Source organism: Leptonychotes weddellii, chromosome 15 (assembly GCF_054177405.1).
Source record: "Leptonychotes weddellii isolate Sample4059 chromosome 15, ASM5417740v2, whole genome shotgun sequence".
NCBI classification, from domain to species: Eukaryota; Metazoa; Chordata; class Mammalia; order Carnivora; family Phocidae; genus Leptonychotes; species Leptonychotes weddellii.
This window is the reverse complement of record NC_138383.1, coordinates 28,061,978-28,079,482: the sequence shown is the minus strand read 5'-3', so window position 1 is coordinate 28,079,482 and position 17,505 is coordinate 28,061,978. Positions and strand designations below refer to the sequence as shown.

The 17,505-nt window shown below is 40.5% G+C and overlaps 1 protein-coding gene and 1 non-coding gene across 8 annotated transcripts in view; one reads left to right on the top strand and one right to left on the bottom strand.

Annotated features, from left to right (window-relative positions):
• Positions 1-7,265, bottom strand: part of RAD51C (RAD51 paralog C) — a 45,853-nt gene extending 38,588 nt beyond the window's left edge. For 2 of the 7 annotated variants that reach the window (XM_081806053.1, XM_081806054.1), the window contains exons 1-4: positions 7,063-7,265; positions 4,118-4,376; positions 3,197-3,363; positions 981-1,114 (exon numbers count right to left, since the gene is read on the bottom strand). In XM_081806053.1, coding sequence (XP_081662179.1) covers positions 981-1,114; positions 3,197-3,363; positions 4,118-4,376; positions 7,063-7,180 — 678 coding nt within the window. In that variant the 5' untranslated portion in view covers positions 7,181-7,265. The remainder of the gene's footprint in view (positions 1-980; positions 1,115-3,196; positions 3,364-4,117; positions 4,377-7,062) is intronic. The other 5 variants (XM_031029948.2, XM_081806052.1, XR_014140686.1 and 2 more) reach the window with 4 other exon arrangements.
• A 10,076-nt stretch (positions 7,266-17,341) lies between these two features.
• Positions 17,342-17,505, top strand: LOC115941528 (U1 spliceosomal RNA). The gene has a single exon (XR_004076265.1). It is a non-coding gene; the product is annotated as a U1 spliceosomal RNA (small nuclear RNA).

Sequence of the window (17,505 nt, the reverse complement as noted above, 5' to 3'; positions counted from 1 at the left end):
CAATATATGTTAAGAAAAAAAAGAAGAAGAAGAAGAAGGTAGCAGGAGGGGAAGAATGAAGGGGGGGAAATCGGAGGGGGAGACGAACCATGAGAGACAATGGACTCTGAAAAACAAACTGAGGGTTCTAGAGGGGAGGGGGGTGGGAGGATGGGTTAGCCTGGTGGTGGGTATTGAGGAGGGCACATTCTGCATGCAGCACTGGGTGTTATGCACAAACAAGGAATCATGGAACACTACATCTAAAACTAATGATGCAATGTATGGGGATAATATAAGAATAAAAAAAATTAAAAATAAAAAAAAGACTCTGCTTTCAATTCTTTTGCTGGTAAACACAGAAGTGGAATTGGTGGGTCACAGGGTAATTCTATTTTCAATTTTTTGAGGAACCACCATATGGTTTTTTGAGGCAACTGTACCATTTTACATTCCCACCAACAGCAAAAGCACCCTCTTAAACAGTATGTAGCTGAAAAAAAAGAATGAGGTTTATCCACATGTGGTGATGGAGATATGCAAAACACTAAGCAAAAATGGAAGGTGCAACACCATTATTACAGTATTATCCCACTAGCAAATATTAAAAATGGGTAGATAGATATTGCAACATGTATAAAAAATTTTTTGAGAAGACACACAAGAAACAATAATGGTCAACTTTAGGGAGAAGTACTAGGAAGCAGTAGAAGGGAAGTTGTATTTTTCATTTTATACCTTTCTAAAAAGTTTGTTAGAAGCTATTCTACCGTTACTTGAGGCAGAACCTCCTTCTATATCATTTCAATTTCTTACTTTGGGCATAAATTACATATGTATATATGCTAAATATGTGTAAATATAAGTAAATTGTAGGACAAGGAAAAAAGAAATTTTTGAACAGGCTTATGATACTATACTATTTGCTTATTTTTCATGCTAATCAAACACCGCCAAAGACATTCCAAAGGTTAGCTGTATTTCAGTAGTTTGAGGCATACCTTTGAGTGTTCTGAAAGGAAGTCTGGAAGGAGATAAACTTGTGCCAACAGCTCTGTGTAGTCACGACAACGAAAATAGTAAATATGGGAAAGAATATTTTCAAGAGTGAAATCCTCCAAAGCTTTTGGGTGCTCTAGAATAAAACAAAACCATCTTAAAATAAAATAATTAGTTTTATTTGTTTTGATATATTGGCGACTGTAGGAAAACAATACCTTTGAATAACAAAATTCTTCGCTTTAATTGAAAGGTAACAAAATTGTAACAAAATTACTATAAACTATCATTGCATAATTCCTGACGTCTTATTTTCACCTTTTGCACTATTTGCTTACATGCTAGGCTATCTAGAAATTGTTTATACATATACACAACTAGAGTTTTAATGCCCGCCTTTTCATATTTCTAGTTACTGGCTTCCATTGAATAGAAATCACATAATGGAATTTCTCTTGTTTTTCTCTTTTATAGGACTGCAAATTAAGAGTTAAAAGGAAAAATGTTCAAAAGAAGCATCTTTTTCCCTTATGGTAACTTTTTTCCTTTATTATTGTAGCATAATTTGATATTTAAGTAGAAACAATGTAAGATTCTCCTTAGATTATATATTTTTTTAAAAACCACTTTGGGGGGGGGGGTGCCTGGGTGGCTCAGTTGGTTAAGCGTCTGCCTTCCGCTCGGGTCATGGCCCCAGGATCTTGGCATAGAGTCCTGCATCGGGCTCCCTGCTCAGCGGGTAGTCTGTTTCTCCCTCTCCCTCCACCCCTTCCCACCACTGGTGCTCTCTCTCTCTCTCAAAAAAAATAAATAAAATCTTAAAAAAAAAAAATTAAAAGAACCACTAGTACTCACATGAAAATTAAAATATCCAGCTATTACACTCATTTAAAGGGAATACAAGCATCTTATGAAAAGTATTTTTTTTTTCAATTATTAAAGAATAAGGGGGGCGCCTGGGTGGCTCAGTCGTTAAGCGTCTGCCTTCGGCTCAGGTCATGATCCCAGGATCCTGGGATCAAGCCCCGCATTGGGCTCCTCGATCTGCGGGAAGCCTGCTTCTCCCTCTCCCACTCCTCCTGCTTGTGTTCCCTCTCTCGCTGTATCTATCTCTGTCAAATGAATAAACAAAATCTTTAAAAAAATAAAAATAAAAAAAATAAAGAATAAGGGTGGCTCAGTCGTTAAGCATCTGCCTTCGGCTCAGGTCATGATCCCAGGGTTCTGGGATCGAGCCCCTAACCCTGCTCAGCGGGAAGCCTGCTTCTCCCTCTCCCACTCCCCCTTCTTGTGTTCCCTCTCTCGCTATGTATCTGTCAAATAAATAAATAAAATCTTAAAAAAAAAAAATGAGGACTGCACATCCAAAAAATAAACTAGAACAGTCAAACCAGAAACCATTTGATTTAAAAGTAATTAAAAGGGCAAGAACTTGAATACCTTTAAGTATTTAAATTGAAATTACCTCTATATGTTTTCTTAAAAAATCAAACAATATTTCTACTTGACAAAAATAAAACTTAACACAGTCATGAACTCAATTACATTCTACTCAGAGCGCCCTAAGGTCAATCGGCTTAACGTTCTAAATATTTCCAACATGGTTTTTCAAAGCTACCTTCCTTTGGTGGAGCGCCTAGGTGACTCAGTCAGCAGGGCGTCTGCGTTCAGCTCAGGTCAAGATGCCAGGGTCCGGGGATCCAGGCCCCACCTCTGGCTCCCTGCTCAGCTGGGAGTCTTCTTCTCCCTCTCCTTCTGCCCCTCCCCCCACTCATGCTTGTTCTCGCTCTCTCTCTCAAATAGATAAAATCTTAAAAAAGAAAGAAGTGAGGGCCGGGACGCCTGGGTGGCTCAGTCGGTTAAGCGTCTGCCTTCGGCTCAGGTCATGATCCCAGGGTCCTGGGATCGAGTCCCTGCTCCACGGGGAGCCTGCTTCTCCCTCTGCCTCTGTCTCTCTCTCTCTCTGTCTCTCATGAATAAATAAATAAAATCTTTAAAAAAAAAAAAGAAAGAAAGAAGTGAGGGCCATAAAAGGAGAAGAAAAGGCTAGTCTAGGTTGTGGCATTTCTAAGTCTAAAAGAAAGATCTGAGAGTTTAACACTAGGATGCTGTCAAGTCATTAAGCTTCATGTTCCAAATGGTTTCTTGCTGAGGCTTGAGAGGTACAAATGCTAATTACTTTTATTATAGAGAAAAAGAGGATTACTTGCTAACTTACCCTCTCCCATATGTGTTCCTGCTATAAGGTGAAGGTGCTGAATGCACGCAGTAGCAAGGTCTACTACTCTATCAACCATAAAACTTCCTTCAGTATCAATAAAAACTGCTTCACCTTCCACTCCTCCAAAACATTCTGGTATCTGCACATCTACTGCCAACTGCATACTGTCAAGAGAAAGCTGAATGACCAAATCATCATAATCATCTAAGGCAGTGTTTTTCAAACTCCACATTACCACCCATTAGGTACCACCATTAGGCAACAGAGATGGCTAACTTTCTGCTCCAAATATATATGAATCAACTGATATTTGGATTAGGGGGAGGGTATACCCATAAAACCATGATTAAGGACTTTTTAGTGGTTTTTAGGCCTCTGGGAACGAAACCCTTTCTTATACTAAACCTACCTTCAAATATATTCCCAGGAATTAATTCTATAATAAAACAGAAGAGGGCGCCTGGGTGGCTCAGTCGTTAAGCGTCTGCCCTCGGCTCAGGTCATGATCCCAGCATCCTGGGATCAAGTCCCGTGTCAGGCTCCCCTCCCTCTGCCTCTGCCTCTGCCTGCCTCTCTGCCTACTTGTGCTCTCTCTATCTCTCTGTAAATAAATAAAATCTTTAAAAAATGAAATAAAATAAAACAGAATATTACATGTTTACCCTAATGATCACATTACAATGTTGCAAAAGAAACATTTTTGGATACCAAAATAATTATATCAATTTAAAGATGGGGTACTGAAGTAACACAAATAGTAAACTGATTTTTGTTTGATGTGCATGCATACACACACAAAAAATTAAGAGCACATACATCCTCTTTTGGTCTCCTGAATGTAGACCCACAGCACCATATTCTATTACTTACATAAAATGTCATTAAGCCTACACTTAAGAAGGGAACATTTTACTTTACCATAATTGTGTTTTTCCAATACCCGGTACACCACAAATTTCTGTTGTTTTAGTTAAGGGTATTCCACCCCCGAGAATATTATCTAGTGCTGAACAGAAGGTAATTATGAAGCTCTGGGTATGCTCCTGCTCAAGAAGTTCCAGTGCTGTACACTTCTTGCCTGACTCAGCTGTAGCAGCATATCTTGATTTACTTGTGAGACATTCTCTTCTTATAATTTGCAGAGTTTCCAAGGCTTCCTCTTTAGATATCCCAACTTCTGAAAGTAAAAAAAGAAAAAGGAAAAAACAACAAAACCCAAACCCTGATTTTAGAAATTTAAAAGTCTTAACATGCTATTGGGTTGTCTTCATTAATTTTAATTTTTAGATAATAAGAGTGATGCCAAGAGTAAAGAAACACAAAAATAGGGACGCCTGGGTGGCTCAGTCGGTTGAGTGTCTGCCTTCGGCTCAGATCATGATCCCAGGGTCCTGGGATCGAGCCCCGCATCGGGCTCCCTGCTCCGCGGGAAGCCTGCTTCTCCCTCTGTCTCTGCTCTCCTTCTCAAATAAATAAATAAAATCTTAAAAAAAAAAAAAACAGAAACATAAAAATAAAATATGACATTCCATTAACTACTGAATTTTTCAAGTTAATAAAGGCATTCATCTTTGTTTTCTTAGTCTTTACATACTTAAAAGATTTATTTATTACCTCAAAAGCAGAATCCAGAAACCTAAACCTCTAAAGCATTTGAGTACCTACAAGAGTATCTCAGGAGGTAGAAATTAAAATGTACAGGCAGTCAGTCCTTTTACTATCCCTTTTGGTTTTATGAAATCATAGTTATCTTGATCTAATAAGGCATCTAAATTATTTTTCAGGGGCGCCTGGGTGGTTCAGTTGTTATGCGTCTACCTTCAGCTCAGGTCATGATCCCAGAGTCCTGGGATCGAGTCCCGCATCAGGCTCCCTGCTCCACTGGAGGCCGGCTTCTCCCTCTCCCACTCCCCCTGCTTGTGTTCCTGCTCTCGCTATCTCTCTCTCTCTGTCAAATAAATAAATAAAATCTTAAAAAAAAAAATTATTTTTCAGAAGAGAATGAAAATGACCTCTAACCGCCTAAAACAAGATTTAACTTTAAGAAGTTTGTGCATGTATTATTCATAATAAAAACTTCTCATAGAAACACTACCATGAAAAATTCACGTATCACTCCAAAATTTTTAATGAGAACAATTATTTGATGCACAAATACTTTAAACAATACACTTATGCTTCCTCAACTATATAATTTCATTCTTATCAGACAATATGGCTTGAGAAGAGAAAATGGCAATTACAAAACAAGCTGCTAATGAAAGGAATAATGAAAGGTGAGGGTGACATCACTTCTGAGTCTGATAGGTCAGTGCCTGATTTGCCTAGGATATGAATACAAATTTGGCACTAATAAAAGACAATAGGGTGATAAAGAAATGAAAATCCTATTTAAAAAGCCTAAATTCTGGAGTCAGATTTCTTGGGTTTGTAAACCCTGACTGAACCACTTATTATGAAGTTACTTAGTATGGGCGAGTTACTTTTTTTTTTTTGTCTCAGATCTTTTTTTCTGTAAAACGGGAATGAGACATGTTGAACAGCTGGGTAGGATACCGAGGCCATCCAAAACGCTCAGTAATTGTTAGCTACCATTATCATGCAGATTCTCTCATTTCTTTTCTGCAAAACCAACTTGTTGAAAGAAAAAAAAAACCATCAAACTTTGGGAGACAGGGCTGCCTTCTGCTCAGGTCGTGATCCCAGAGTCCTGGGATCAAGCCCCATATCTGACTCCCTGCTTCTCCCTCTCCCTCTGCAGTGCCTCCTGCTTGTCCTCTCTCAAACAAATAAATAAAATCCTTAAACCAACAAACAAAAACGTTGGGAAACCGAACGCAGTGTAAGATTTAAAACAGTTAACACTGGGTCTACAACATTTATTCTTGAGGGGTGAGTTGAAACCTCATTACTTTCCATTTGTTAAGGGCAAGGACTTAAAATTTTGTTCTATCTTACGAGCACTTCTGAGCATACTCTCGTGTAACATGCACAGTGAGACCGCAGACAGCTTCATTTTTGTTTTTGTTTTTTTTTAAAGATTTTATTTATTTGACAGAGAGAGAGAGCACAAGCGGGGGAGCAGTAGAGGGAGAGGGAGAAGCAGGCTCCCCGCCGAGCAGGGAGCCCGATGCGGGACTCGATCCCGGGACTCCAGGATCATGACCTGAGCCGAAGGCAGCTGCTTAACCAGCTGAGCCACCCAGGCGCCCGACAGCTTCATTTTTGTATACCGCATGATGATACTGTGGTTCCCACCAATGTTTAATCTACAGTGTTCTGGAATGAGAGGTTTGGGGTTTCTTGTTTTGTTTTTCCAGCGAATTACAGAAGAGAAGCAGTATCTTCTTTCTGTTGCTTTCTCCACGTGCTGGAGATTCTGCTCCCTTTCTCACCTAGTGTCTCCAGTCCTATCACGAATCCTCCATTTCTCAAATATAATCCCTTGCCCCTTGGATTTTGGAACAGCTAAAACTAGACCAGCTGTCTGGGTACCAATCCTGGCTCCGCAATTTCCTAACCCAGTCATCATGAAAAGTTACTTAACCTCCCCAAGCATCTGTTCCTTCATCATATTGGACATAATAATCCACGTTAACAGGGTTCTTTTGAGTAATAGATAATCCTCAAGAGGATTCAGCAGGCACGGATAGAGAAAGCAATCAGTAAACGTTTTCAGGACCACAGCTCTAACCATTCACACCCTGTTTAACTGGAGTCAAGGAGCGGTTTCACGTTGCAAATTCAGCCTAGGGCGGAGGAAACTGGCGGAGACAGGGTGGAAACCTGAAGGCGGAAGAATCGAGATGGAGGCGGCACCGACGGCGGTCCGTGTGCCTCAACTTGCCGCCAGGAGTCGTTACCTTTGCTGAGCTCGGACGGTTTCATCTCTAGGAGTTCCTCAGCTGTCTGGAAACCTGCAGACACCAGCTTCACCCGCACCGCTGGCGACAGCGGGAAACTCACTAAGTCCCGCTGCATTTCAAAGCCAGACACCTACGCAGAGTAGCTACACCCCAGTCTCAACTCCGCACGCCCGCGCGCGCGCCGTGTGACGTCAGACGTAAGGCGGAAGGGGCGGAGTCTCTGGCCTGACTGCACGCGGCCTCGGGCTTGGCCCTCCTGAGGAGGATTGTAGTATTTTCTCCGTAACTACACGATTTCTGTTGTGATTCTTACAAATCCCTTTTAGGGTTTCCCCATCAAACATACATCCTGTCAGTAAAAAGATGGGTGGAGACCGCAAGATGGAGAGCCAGGCCTTACACACCACATCTCCACACCTCAGCCCTGGACTGTTGGGTGGAACCTCAAGGTTATTAATAGGAATGATCTACCCCCAAGTGGGGGTAACGCACACACTAGCCGCTTACCGGCTTGGGGTATGAGACAGTCATGTAAGGATTAATCGGTGTCTCCATTATAAGGTTCCAGTTTTCTACCTTTTCTCGTCGGGTATCCCCCTTGCCTTCCCCCTTTGCCTTTCCCGCCCTCACCCTCGGCCTCGCCCGCGCGAGGAATTGTGGGCCAGCCCCCCACCGCCACCGGGAGCGCTAGGCGCCCAATCCTCGCATCCACCCACGCCTTCCCCGCGCGTCCAGTCTGAAGCATGGTGGTTTCTGAGACCGTTGGTTCACGGCCTGCCTAACTTAAGAAGTAGCTGGAAAAGTAAGCAAGTAATGTCCCCGTAGTGGGCTGGGCGTGGGCTCCCGTCCTGAGAGGGAGTAATTGGGCTACGCAAGAGCTCCTGCTCTGGTACAGAGTTGAGAAGGGACCCCTTCTAAAATGGAGAACTTTGAGGGAATTGAGGCGGTTTGGAAGGTGGGTTACGAAGTCTTTCTTTGCCTAAGTGAGTGTGATTTTTTTAGGGCAGTAACTTGTTCACTACATTTGTTAAGATTCTTAGCCTTGAATTTTTCCCCCTAGCTTAAAGGAACTCCCTAAATATTACTTTAAGTACGTAAGATCTAAGGAAGGAAACATATGTTTGAGCACTTTAGCAAATCCCACACATTTCAAATGCTCACAACCGTACCAGGAGGAAAACGAGGACACAGAAGCTTAGAGCATAGTTTTCTTCAAAACAGAATTAAAACCTAGTACCCTTTCTTCTACCCCGAGCTACCTCCAAATTGAGAGCCCCTTTTGGATGGGGTTTCGGGGGTAGAATTCGAGAAATGTTTGTCCCCCATTTGGTACGACAGGGAAAGTCTGGTAGGACTGGTCAAAATGTGGATTGTTTGCCACTCAATACCTTGTTTAACTACTGGTATGAGTCACATCTGGGCACACAGTGGGTATTACATAAATGTCCGCGGGGAGAATTCATGCTTACAAAACAACCAGGGTCTTGGGTGAAGAAGAGATGGTGTTAACATATTCAACGACAGTGCTTTACTTGGTTTGCTCAAACTCAATGGAATCAGTCGTGTTTAGAACTTTGTTTCATTGGCTGTGGAGACTTACGAAAGTAGTTGACTCTATCTGTAGTCATACAATTATGTGTTATTAACTTCTTATTCTGAGCCTTGAGTTGTCTATAATTATGGTTTTCACATCATTCTTCAGATTTCTTTAATATGGTTTGCTCCATAGTCAGGCTTTCAAACTAGGATCCAGGTTTATGAGGCCAGGCACCAAGAACTGAACAAAACTGTGGGATTTTTATGGAAGATACACCTTTCCTATGGTGTCAGATTCGCTCAGTTTTTTTTTTTAAGAGGGAAGAATTGAATGATTTAACTGGTAAGCTATTTAAAATATTTTATGTTAAGTAAACATTAACATACTGTAAAGTAAAAAGCAAACATAAAAATAAATTTTCGAATAAACATAAGAATTTGAAGAAAGATCCAGTTTAAACTGGATACTTCAATAGTCTCCCAAAGCCTCCTAGGAATTTTTTTTTTTTCCGTTGCAGTTTGGGGTTACTTGATGAAAAAGTTTGAGAGTCACTGCTATGGACAAATGAGCATGAGCCTTGAAGTCATACAAATTTGGGTTTGTATCACATCTCTGGAAATTACCAACTGTAAGCCTTGCAGCAAGTTACTCAGTTTCCTCACCTGCAAGTAAAAGATAATAATTCATGGGATTATTGGAAAGATCAAATTAACAAATATAAAGGTTTTAGTACAGAAAGGGTACATAATTTTAGTTTATCCATTTAAAAATACTCTAGATGTGTCTTCAGTTGAATAAAGCTTTATTAAACACCTAGCTCAGTAGAGTGCTAATGCTGAGACGTTTTTTAAGTGCCTACAATTATAAAGTGCCAAAGGAAAGTGCTTTTACATATTTCATTTAACTTGATGCTTGCAATACTCTGTGAATAGTTTACTTGGGTTCCCGTTTAAAATTATTAAGATTAGATCATTTAAGCAAGATTAAATATTTATTAAGTGCCAGTTATGTGCATGGTTACAGGGCAAATGACAGAATTTCTGCCGTTGTGGAGCCTATCAATCAGGATCATTATTGAGCATTTTTGGCTTTCATTGCTATCTAGATATGATACTAAGGGTAGGAATGAGCTATTTCTGCCAATATCTAGTTAATCTAAGTATTCAAGTAAACTGGTCTATTTTCTAGAGATATGGGAGAGGAGTAATCTGAATATTTCTGTTATAGCTGAGGAGAAATTCATTTTCTTTTTTTTTTTTTAAAGATTTTATTTATTTATTCATAAGAGACAGAGAGAGAGAGAGAGAGAGGGGCAGGCTCCCCGCCGAGCAGGGAGCCCGATGCGGGACTCGATCCCAGGACCCCGGGATCATGACCTGAGCCGAAGGCAGATGCTCAACCATCTGAGCCACCCAGGCACCTGAAATTCATTTTCTTTTAACCTAAAAATACAGAACTTCTAAAAATGGTGAGCTTGAATGTTCAAGTGGATTTGGGAATGGAAAGAGAAATGAGTGCTGTTTCGACTAAGAAAAAACTTTGAATCAAGGCTTAGCTTTAAAGGTGGTTATGATAAAACTTAAAGCCTCAAACACAAATATTTGGAGTATCAATATCAGTTGTACAAAGCCTTATACATAGTAGGAGCTCAGTATTTATTTGTTGTCCACAAACTCTTGAAATCTCATTTCTGTGATGCCACCACACTCCTGATTTCCTTCATATCCATCTGGCTTTTCTGTCTCCCTAGGAAGCTCATCTTCCAGAACCTGGCCCTGAAATGTTATAGTTCTTTTAAGACCCCATAGCTGACCTTTTGCTGACTATTCTGTTCTCTCTTCTCTTGTTCTCTCATTTTCTCTCTCTCTCTGCTATCTCATTCACAGTTCAGTGACTATATGCCAGTGATTGTTTTTTTTTCTTAATTTTTAAGAAAGATTTTATTTAAGAGAGAGAGAAAGCACGAGCAGGGAGAGGGGCAGAAGGAGAGGGAGAGGGACAAGCAGACTCCCCATTAAAAGCAGAGCCCAACGAAGGGCGTGATCCCAGGACCCTGAGATCATGAGAGATTACGACCTCCGCGGAAGTCAGACATTTAACATTCTGAGCCACCCAGGCACCCCGATTCTTAAATTTATATTTCTAGTCCTGCCCTGTTCTCTCACCTCCAGATGCAAGTATCTGATTGCGTACTGGACAGTGCAAAGGTCTCCAACTCAGCCTATCTTTTTTTTTTTTTAAGATTTTATTTATTTATTTGAGAGAGAACACATGAGTGTGGGGGAGGGGCAGAGGGAGAAGGAGAAACAGATTCCCAGATGAGCAGGGAGGTGGGGCTCGATTCCAGGACCCTGGGATCATGACCTGAGCTGAAAGCAAATGTTTAACCAACTGAGCCACTCAGGTGCCCCTCCAACTCAGCCTATCTCAAACCTAACTTAAGGTCACCTGGGTGGCTCAGTCAGTTAAGCATGTGCCTTCAGCCCAGGTCATGATCCCAAGATCCTGGGATAGAGCCCGCATCAGTCTCCCTGCTCAGTGGGAAGTCTGCTTCTCCCTCTGCACCCCCCTCAAATAAATAAATAAAATATTTAAAAAATATATTTTAAACCGAACTCATTATTTTCTTCAGCCCACTCCCAAAACCTTGTCTTCTTCCTGTATTCCCTGCCTCCATGAATTGAATATCCATCCTTCCATGTGCACAGACTAGAAACCTAGGAATCATTCTCCACACCTTCCCTTTTCACTCCCCATGTTCAATGCATACACAAATCCTATCAATTTTCTCTTTAACATATCTTGATTCTGTTCATGCCTCCTCCTCTAGGCCAAGCTCCTACCATTTTGCTTGTAGGTACTCTATCCTTTTAGCTGGTCTCTCTGTATCTTGTCTTCTCCCCTCTAGTCTGTTCTCTCATGCTACAGCCAGAATGTTCTTTCTACAGTACAGTTTTATATTTCAGCTCATGTCACTTCCTATTTTGCTCTTTACAGACCAAATTTCTTAGTAAGACTCAAGTCTCCCTTTTAAGGCTCTCACAGCACCAAATGCCTCTGTGTGATCATTTACATAACATATGTCTCCCTGACTAGATGGAAAACTTCAGTATAGCAGGACCATGTGGATTTTACTCCCTGTTGTTTTTTTAGAGCCCCTAGCCCAGTGTATGGGTTTAGTAGGTGCTCAGTAAATATTTGTTAAAAGAATAGATGATTGACCTGCACCTCTCTCCCTATATTTTTCTATTTTGTACTTTAAATATGGTGAAAAATATAAACTTGTAGGAAGTATATAGTTGTAGAAAACAAAATATAGAAAATATAAAGAAGGAAATAAAACTGGTTCATAAATTTTCTATTTAATTCACAGATAATAATGTTAACATTTTGGTTTATTTTAATCTTTCTATAAGTTCATATAATATATTTATCTTACCTGTTGTGGTCAAATTGTGAAGAAATTTGTATATCTTTTGTTTTTCACTTAATATTTTGTCAGAAGTTTTCTTCCATGTAATTACAAATTATTTGAAAATTAAACTTAGTGGTTGCATACGTTCTGTCCTGAAGCCCATCTTTCTAATCTGGCTTATAACTGTATAGTTTAATTATTTCCACTTTTTTTTTTGCTCTGATGAAATAGCATTTTCTCTCTCTCTCAATACATTTCTGGAAGTAGAATTCCTGGGTCAGAGAGTATACACATTTTCATTTTGAATCATACTGCCAAATGTTTGTACCACTTATACTCCTACTAACAGCATGTGAGGGCTGGTTTTCCCACCTCCACTCCAACACTGGCCTTCGGAGTCTTTAAATGTTTTTTTTTTCCCCTTTGTTATTGAGGTATAATTGATTTTAACTGGTTATTATCTTTTATTACTAGAGAGGTTAAAATTTTTTTCATATAGTTTCATTGGGCAAATGTACCTTATTGTAACTATCTCATATCCTTTGCTCACTTTTAATTTGTAAAAATGGTAAAATACACAAAACATGAAATTTTTTTAAGTGTACAGTTCAGTAGTGTTAATTATCTTCACAGTGTTGTGCAACTGATCTCCAGAACTCTTTTATCTTGCAAACCTGAAACTGTACCCATTAAACAGCAACTCCTAAGATTTCCCCTTCCCTCAGCCACTGGCAACCACCTTTCTACTTCCTGTTTTTCTGTTTGACTACTCTTGATACCTTACAGAAGTGGAATCATGTAGTATTTGTCTTTTTGTGACTGGTTTATTTCACTTAACATAATGTCCTGAAGGTTTATCCATGTTGTGGCATGTGTCAGTTTCCTCCCTTTTTAAGTCTGAATAATAATCAATTGTATGTATGTACCACATTTTGTTTATCCATTCATCTGTGGATAGACACTTGGGTTGCTTCCACCTCTTGGCTATTGTGAATAATGGTGCTATGAACATCTGTACATTCTTTCCCACTTTATAACTGAGGTACTTTAGGGGCACCTGGGTGGCTCAGTTGGTTAAGCATCTGCCTTTGGCTGAGGTCATGATCCCAGAGTCCTGGGATCGAGTCCCATGTCAGGCTCCCTGCTCTGCGGAAAGCCTGCTTCTCCCTCTCCCTCTGCTGCTCCCCCTGCTTGTGTTCTCTCTCTGTCAAATACGTGAAATCTTGAAAAAATAAAATATGTATTTGAAACAGGTCTGTGTTTTTTTAATTATCAGAAACAACAACTAATATTTAGTTGTGCTTAGTATAGGCCAAGTATTCTGCTCAGCTTTGACATCAAAACCCATACTTTTATTCCATATGCTGCCTATCCTCTCTGATATGCATATTGTATTATACAGGCTATGTGCCTAGTCTGTATATTGCAAATGTCTTCCCACTCTGTCATTTGTATTTAAACTTTGAGGTTTTCTACTTTGCTGATGTTGTTGTATGCAAATGTAGTCAAAGTTTGTATTTAGTTCTGACTTTGGTAACATGCTTAGAAAGTCTTTTCTTTGGAGTGCCTGGCTGGCTCAGTTGGAAGAGCATGTAACTCTCAATCCCAAGGTCATGAGTTTGAGCCCCATATTGGGTGTAGAGATTACTTACATAAATAAATAAGAAAAAAAAAAAGACTTTTTGTCAAAATTATAAACATAATTACCTGGGTTTTTTTCTACATATGGTTTATGATTTAATTTGGATATTTTAACCTGTTTTTTTTTAAGGTAAAGTAGGAGGAAGTAATATTTTCCTTCTTTCAATGGTGAGCCAATTTTCTATGCACTCTTTATGAGTTAATCAGTCTTTGTCCCCACCTATATGATATATCATGCTACTTCTATCATATACTTTTATGTACTTAGGTACATAAAACCTATTTAGTTATTGTGTATGTTATTTTAATATCCTACTAGATCCAGTTCATAAAGATGTTATAATTTGCATTTTTGTTCATGGGATTAATCTGTGAGGTTACGTTGTCTGGTTTTGGCAATAGTAAGATGTACTAAAAAGCTTCTTCACTTTTTCTGTGTTAACATATGTTATTATTTAACAAACACATGTATTTCCTTATATTTTTCCAATCAGAAATGTGGCTCTCCTCAGAGGATACTACGGTTTGCAGGGCTCCTGTGAGGATTATAGCACTAATGCCTTTCTTAACCTTCTCGGGCTACAAGAAAGTGAGGGAAAGTCACCTTTTTGCCTTAAGGCAGACTATCTCAGATGGATGTTTTGATAAGTAGACCAATAACAATGAAGTTCTTGTGAAATATTGGAACTAGCTTTGTGAAGAGTATGGGTGGTTTAAGAGCTATGTGTTTCTGGCTTAAGAAAGCACCGCTAGGGGCACCTGGGTGGCTCAAATGGTTAAGCGTCTGCGTTCGGCTCAGGTCATGATCCTAGGATCCTGGGATCGAGTCCCACATCACATCCGGCCCCTTGCTCAGTGGGGAGCCTGCTTCTCCCTCTACCCCTACCCACTGCTTGTGATCTCTCTCATGCTCTTTCTCTAATAAATAAATTTAAAAAGAAAGAAAGAAAGTACTACTAGTCACAAATCTGAGAATGGCAGTTTGAATTTAAGAGTTGTTTGGTGGTGGGGCGCCTGGGTGGCTCAGTTGTTAAGCATCTGCCTTCAGCTCAGGTCATGATCCCAGGGTCCTGGGATGGAGCCCCGCATCGGGCTCACTGCTCTGCGGAAAGCCTGCTTCTCCCTCTCCCACTCCCCCTGCTTGTGTTCCCTCACTCGCTGTGTCTTTCTCTGTCAAATAAAGAAATACAAATAAATAAATATTAAAAAAAAAAAAAGACACCTAGGGGTGCCTTGGTGGCTCAGTTGGTTAAGCGTCTGCCTTCCGCTTGGGTCATGATCCCAGGATCTTGGGATAGAGTCCTGCATAGGGCTCCCTGCTCAGCGGGGAGTCTGCTTCTCCCTCTCCCTCCACCCCTTCCCACCACTTGTGCTCTCTCTCAAAAAAAAAAATAAAAATCTTTGAAAAAATAAAAACCACTAGTACTCATGTGAAAATTAAAATATTCAGCTATTACACTCATTGAAAGGGAATAGAAGCACCTTATGAAAAGTATTTTTTTTTTAATTATTAAAGAATGAGGGGGCACCTGGGTGGCTCAGTCTTTAAGCATCTGCCTTTGGCTCAGGTCATGATCCCAAGGTCCTGGAATTGAGCCCCGCATGCTCATCGGGAAGCCTTCTTCCTCTCCCACTCCCTCTGCTTGTGTTCCCTCTCTTGCTGTGTCTCTGTCAAATAAAGAAATAAAATCTCAAAACAAAACAAAACTGGGGCGCCTGCGTGGCTCAGTCGTTAAGCTTCTGCCTTCAGGTCATGATCCCAGCGTCCTGGGATCAAGCCCCACATCCGGCTCCCTGCTCCGGGGGGAAGCCTGCTTCTCCCTCTCCTACTCTCCCTGCTTGTGTTCCCTCTCTCACTGTCTCTCTCTCTGTCAAATAAATAAATAAAAATCTTAAAAAAAAAAGTTCCGTATTTAAAAAAAAAAAAGTTGTTTGGTGGTAACAGTAGTCTAGTTCATAGACAGCACCTTTTCCCCTTATATGAGTGGTTCCTGCCAGATTTCAAGGTATCTTAACTTTAATTTCACAAATAAAATAGATATTTTGTGTATAGATTAGACCATATATACATATATATGTTTATGTGTGTGTATGAATATATATACATATATATTATATAGTAGTTCTTTGGGGAGAAAAATCTATAAAAATCAAACTGGTTGCTGTCAAAAGGTCAGATTTGAGGAGTAGTTGCAGCTCACATCACAAGAATCTCCTCTCCACTCTGCCCCAGTATTTTTTCTCTCCATCTCTCTTCATCTGTTCTTTAATAAGATTTTTAAAAACAGCATTATTTTAAAGATATAAAACTCTGGAAAAAAAAGATATGAACCTCTGGCTAATTGTTTTGGCAGAGAATGCCAGAGGAGTCCTGTAAAATAAAAAGATTTGAGAAATAAGGTGATTCTGGTGTGATCTTGGAGACACAACTGAAGAGCAGTTGGAACTTGGAAACTCCAACTTTAATTTACAGTGAAGAAAGGATAGGGTTAAGACTAGTAATAATTATATGTGGGTATGGAATATTGGAATTAATAACCATTGCCTGATACCGGATTTGCTCTTTCTGAAGAGTCTAATATGAGTCAAGGAGGGCTGGGCAGTTTCTTGTAGGATGGAGTCTCCAGTAGTCTTGTTCTGGATTTCAGAGACACCCATGAAAAAGAAATGGATGACGGCTTGTAGTATAGAACACAGGGGAGTTGGCGCGGGGGGAGGGGCGGGGTTCAGGATACTTAGAAACACAATTTATTGATGCCTGGGAAGGGAGACATTCTGGTCAGCGTGGCAGTTTCCAGTTGCCATTCCAGCTCTGCAAACCCCTGGGACTTCCCCAAACGTCTGTGTAGGAAGGGGGCGCTGCGTGAGCTTTTCCCTAGGTAGGTTGCCTCCGAATTAGAACTAGTGTTTATACAACAGCTTTTTCAAGTAAGGGTGATGATTTGCTGTGTATATATATATATATTTTAAAGATTTTATTTATTTATTTGACAGAGAGAGACACACAGCGAGAGAGGGAACACAAGCAGGGGGAGCGGGAGAGGGAGAAACAGGCTTCCCGCTGAGCAGGGAGCCCGATGCGGGGCTCGATCCCAGGGCTCTGGGATCATGACCTGAGCCGAAGGCAGACGCTTAACGACTGAGCCACCCAGGTGCTCCGACTTGCTGTATATTTGAAAGAGAGCATATTTTGAACTTGTGCTTGAAGCCTTGAACAACCTATTTTTAGCAAAACACGGACTGGATTTTCCTATGTAGTTTTGCCATTTTTAGACTTGATCTTTCAATTACCTGGCTTGCTGAACTGCGCCAGACATCAGTGACATCATTAGCTCCCACACCTTGAAAGAAGGAACTAATTAATGTCGTTTATCTTTAAATCTGTAGAGTGTCTTTCCCTTTAAATTTCATTCGAACAGCACGAGTAGCTAGGGAATAGGATGCGCAAAAGGGGTGTGGAATATGTAGATAAGCGCAGTGACTGCTGGTCGTGCTTACACCGGGCATATATTTCCTAGATTTTGTTTAATATCCAGATATACAAAATATTGCTGCATAGTAACTATAACTTGGAGACTCTCTATTTCAGAAGAAACGGGGTTGATAGGATGCATGAGAAAAGTGATCCTATCTTTAGAATGAGTTGAATCTGAGGGTGAGGTGCCAGACAATTCTTTTGGCTCATACTTACCTGGCAGGGGAGATACCATGATCACGAAGGTGGTTTTCCCAGGGCGAGGCTTATCCATTGCACTCCGGATGTGCTGACCCCTGCGATTTCCCCAAATGTGGGAAACTCGACTGCATAATTTGTGGTAGTGGGGGACTGCGTTCGCGCTTTCCCCTG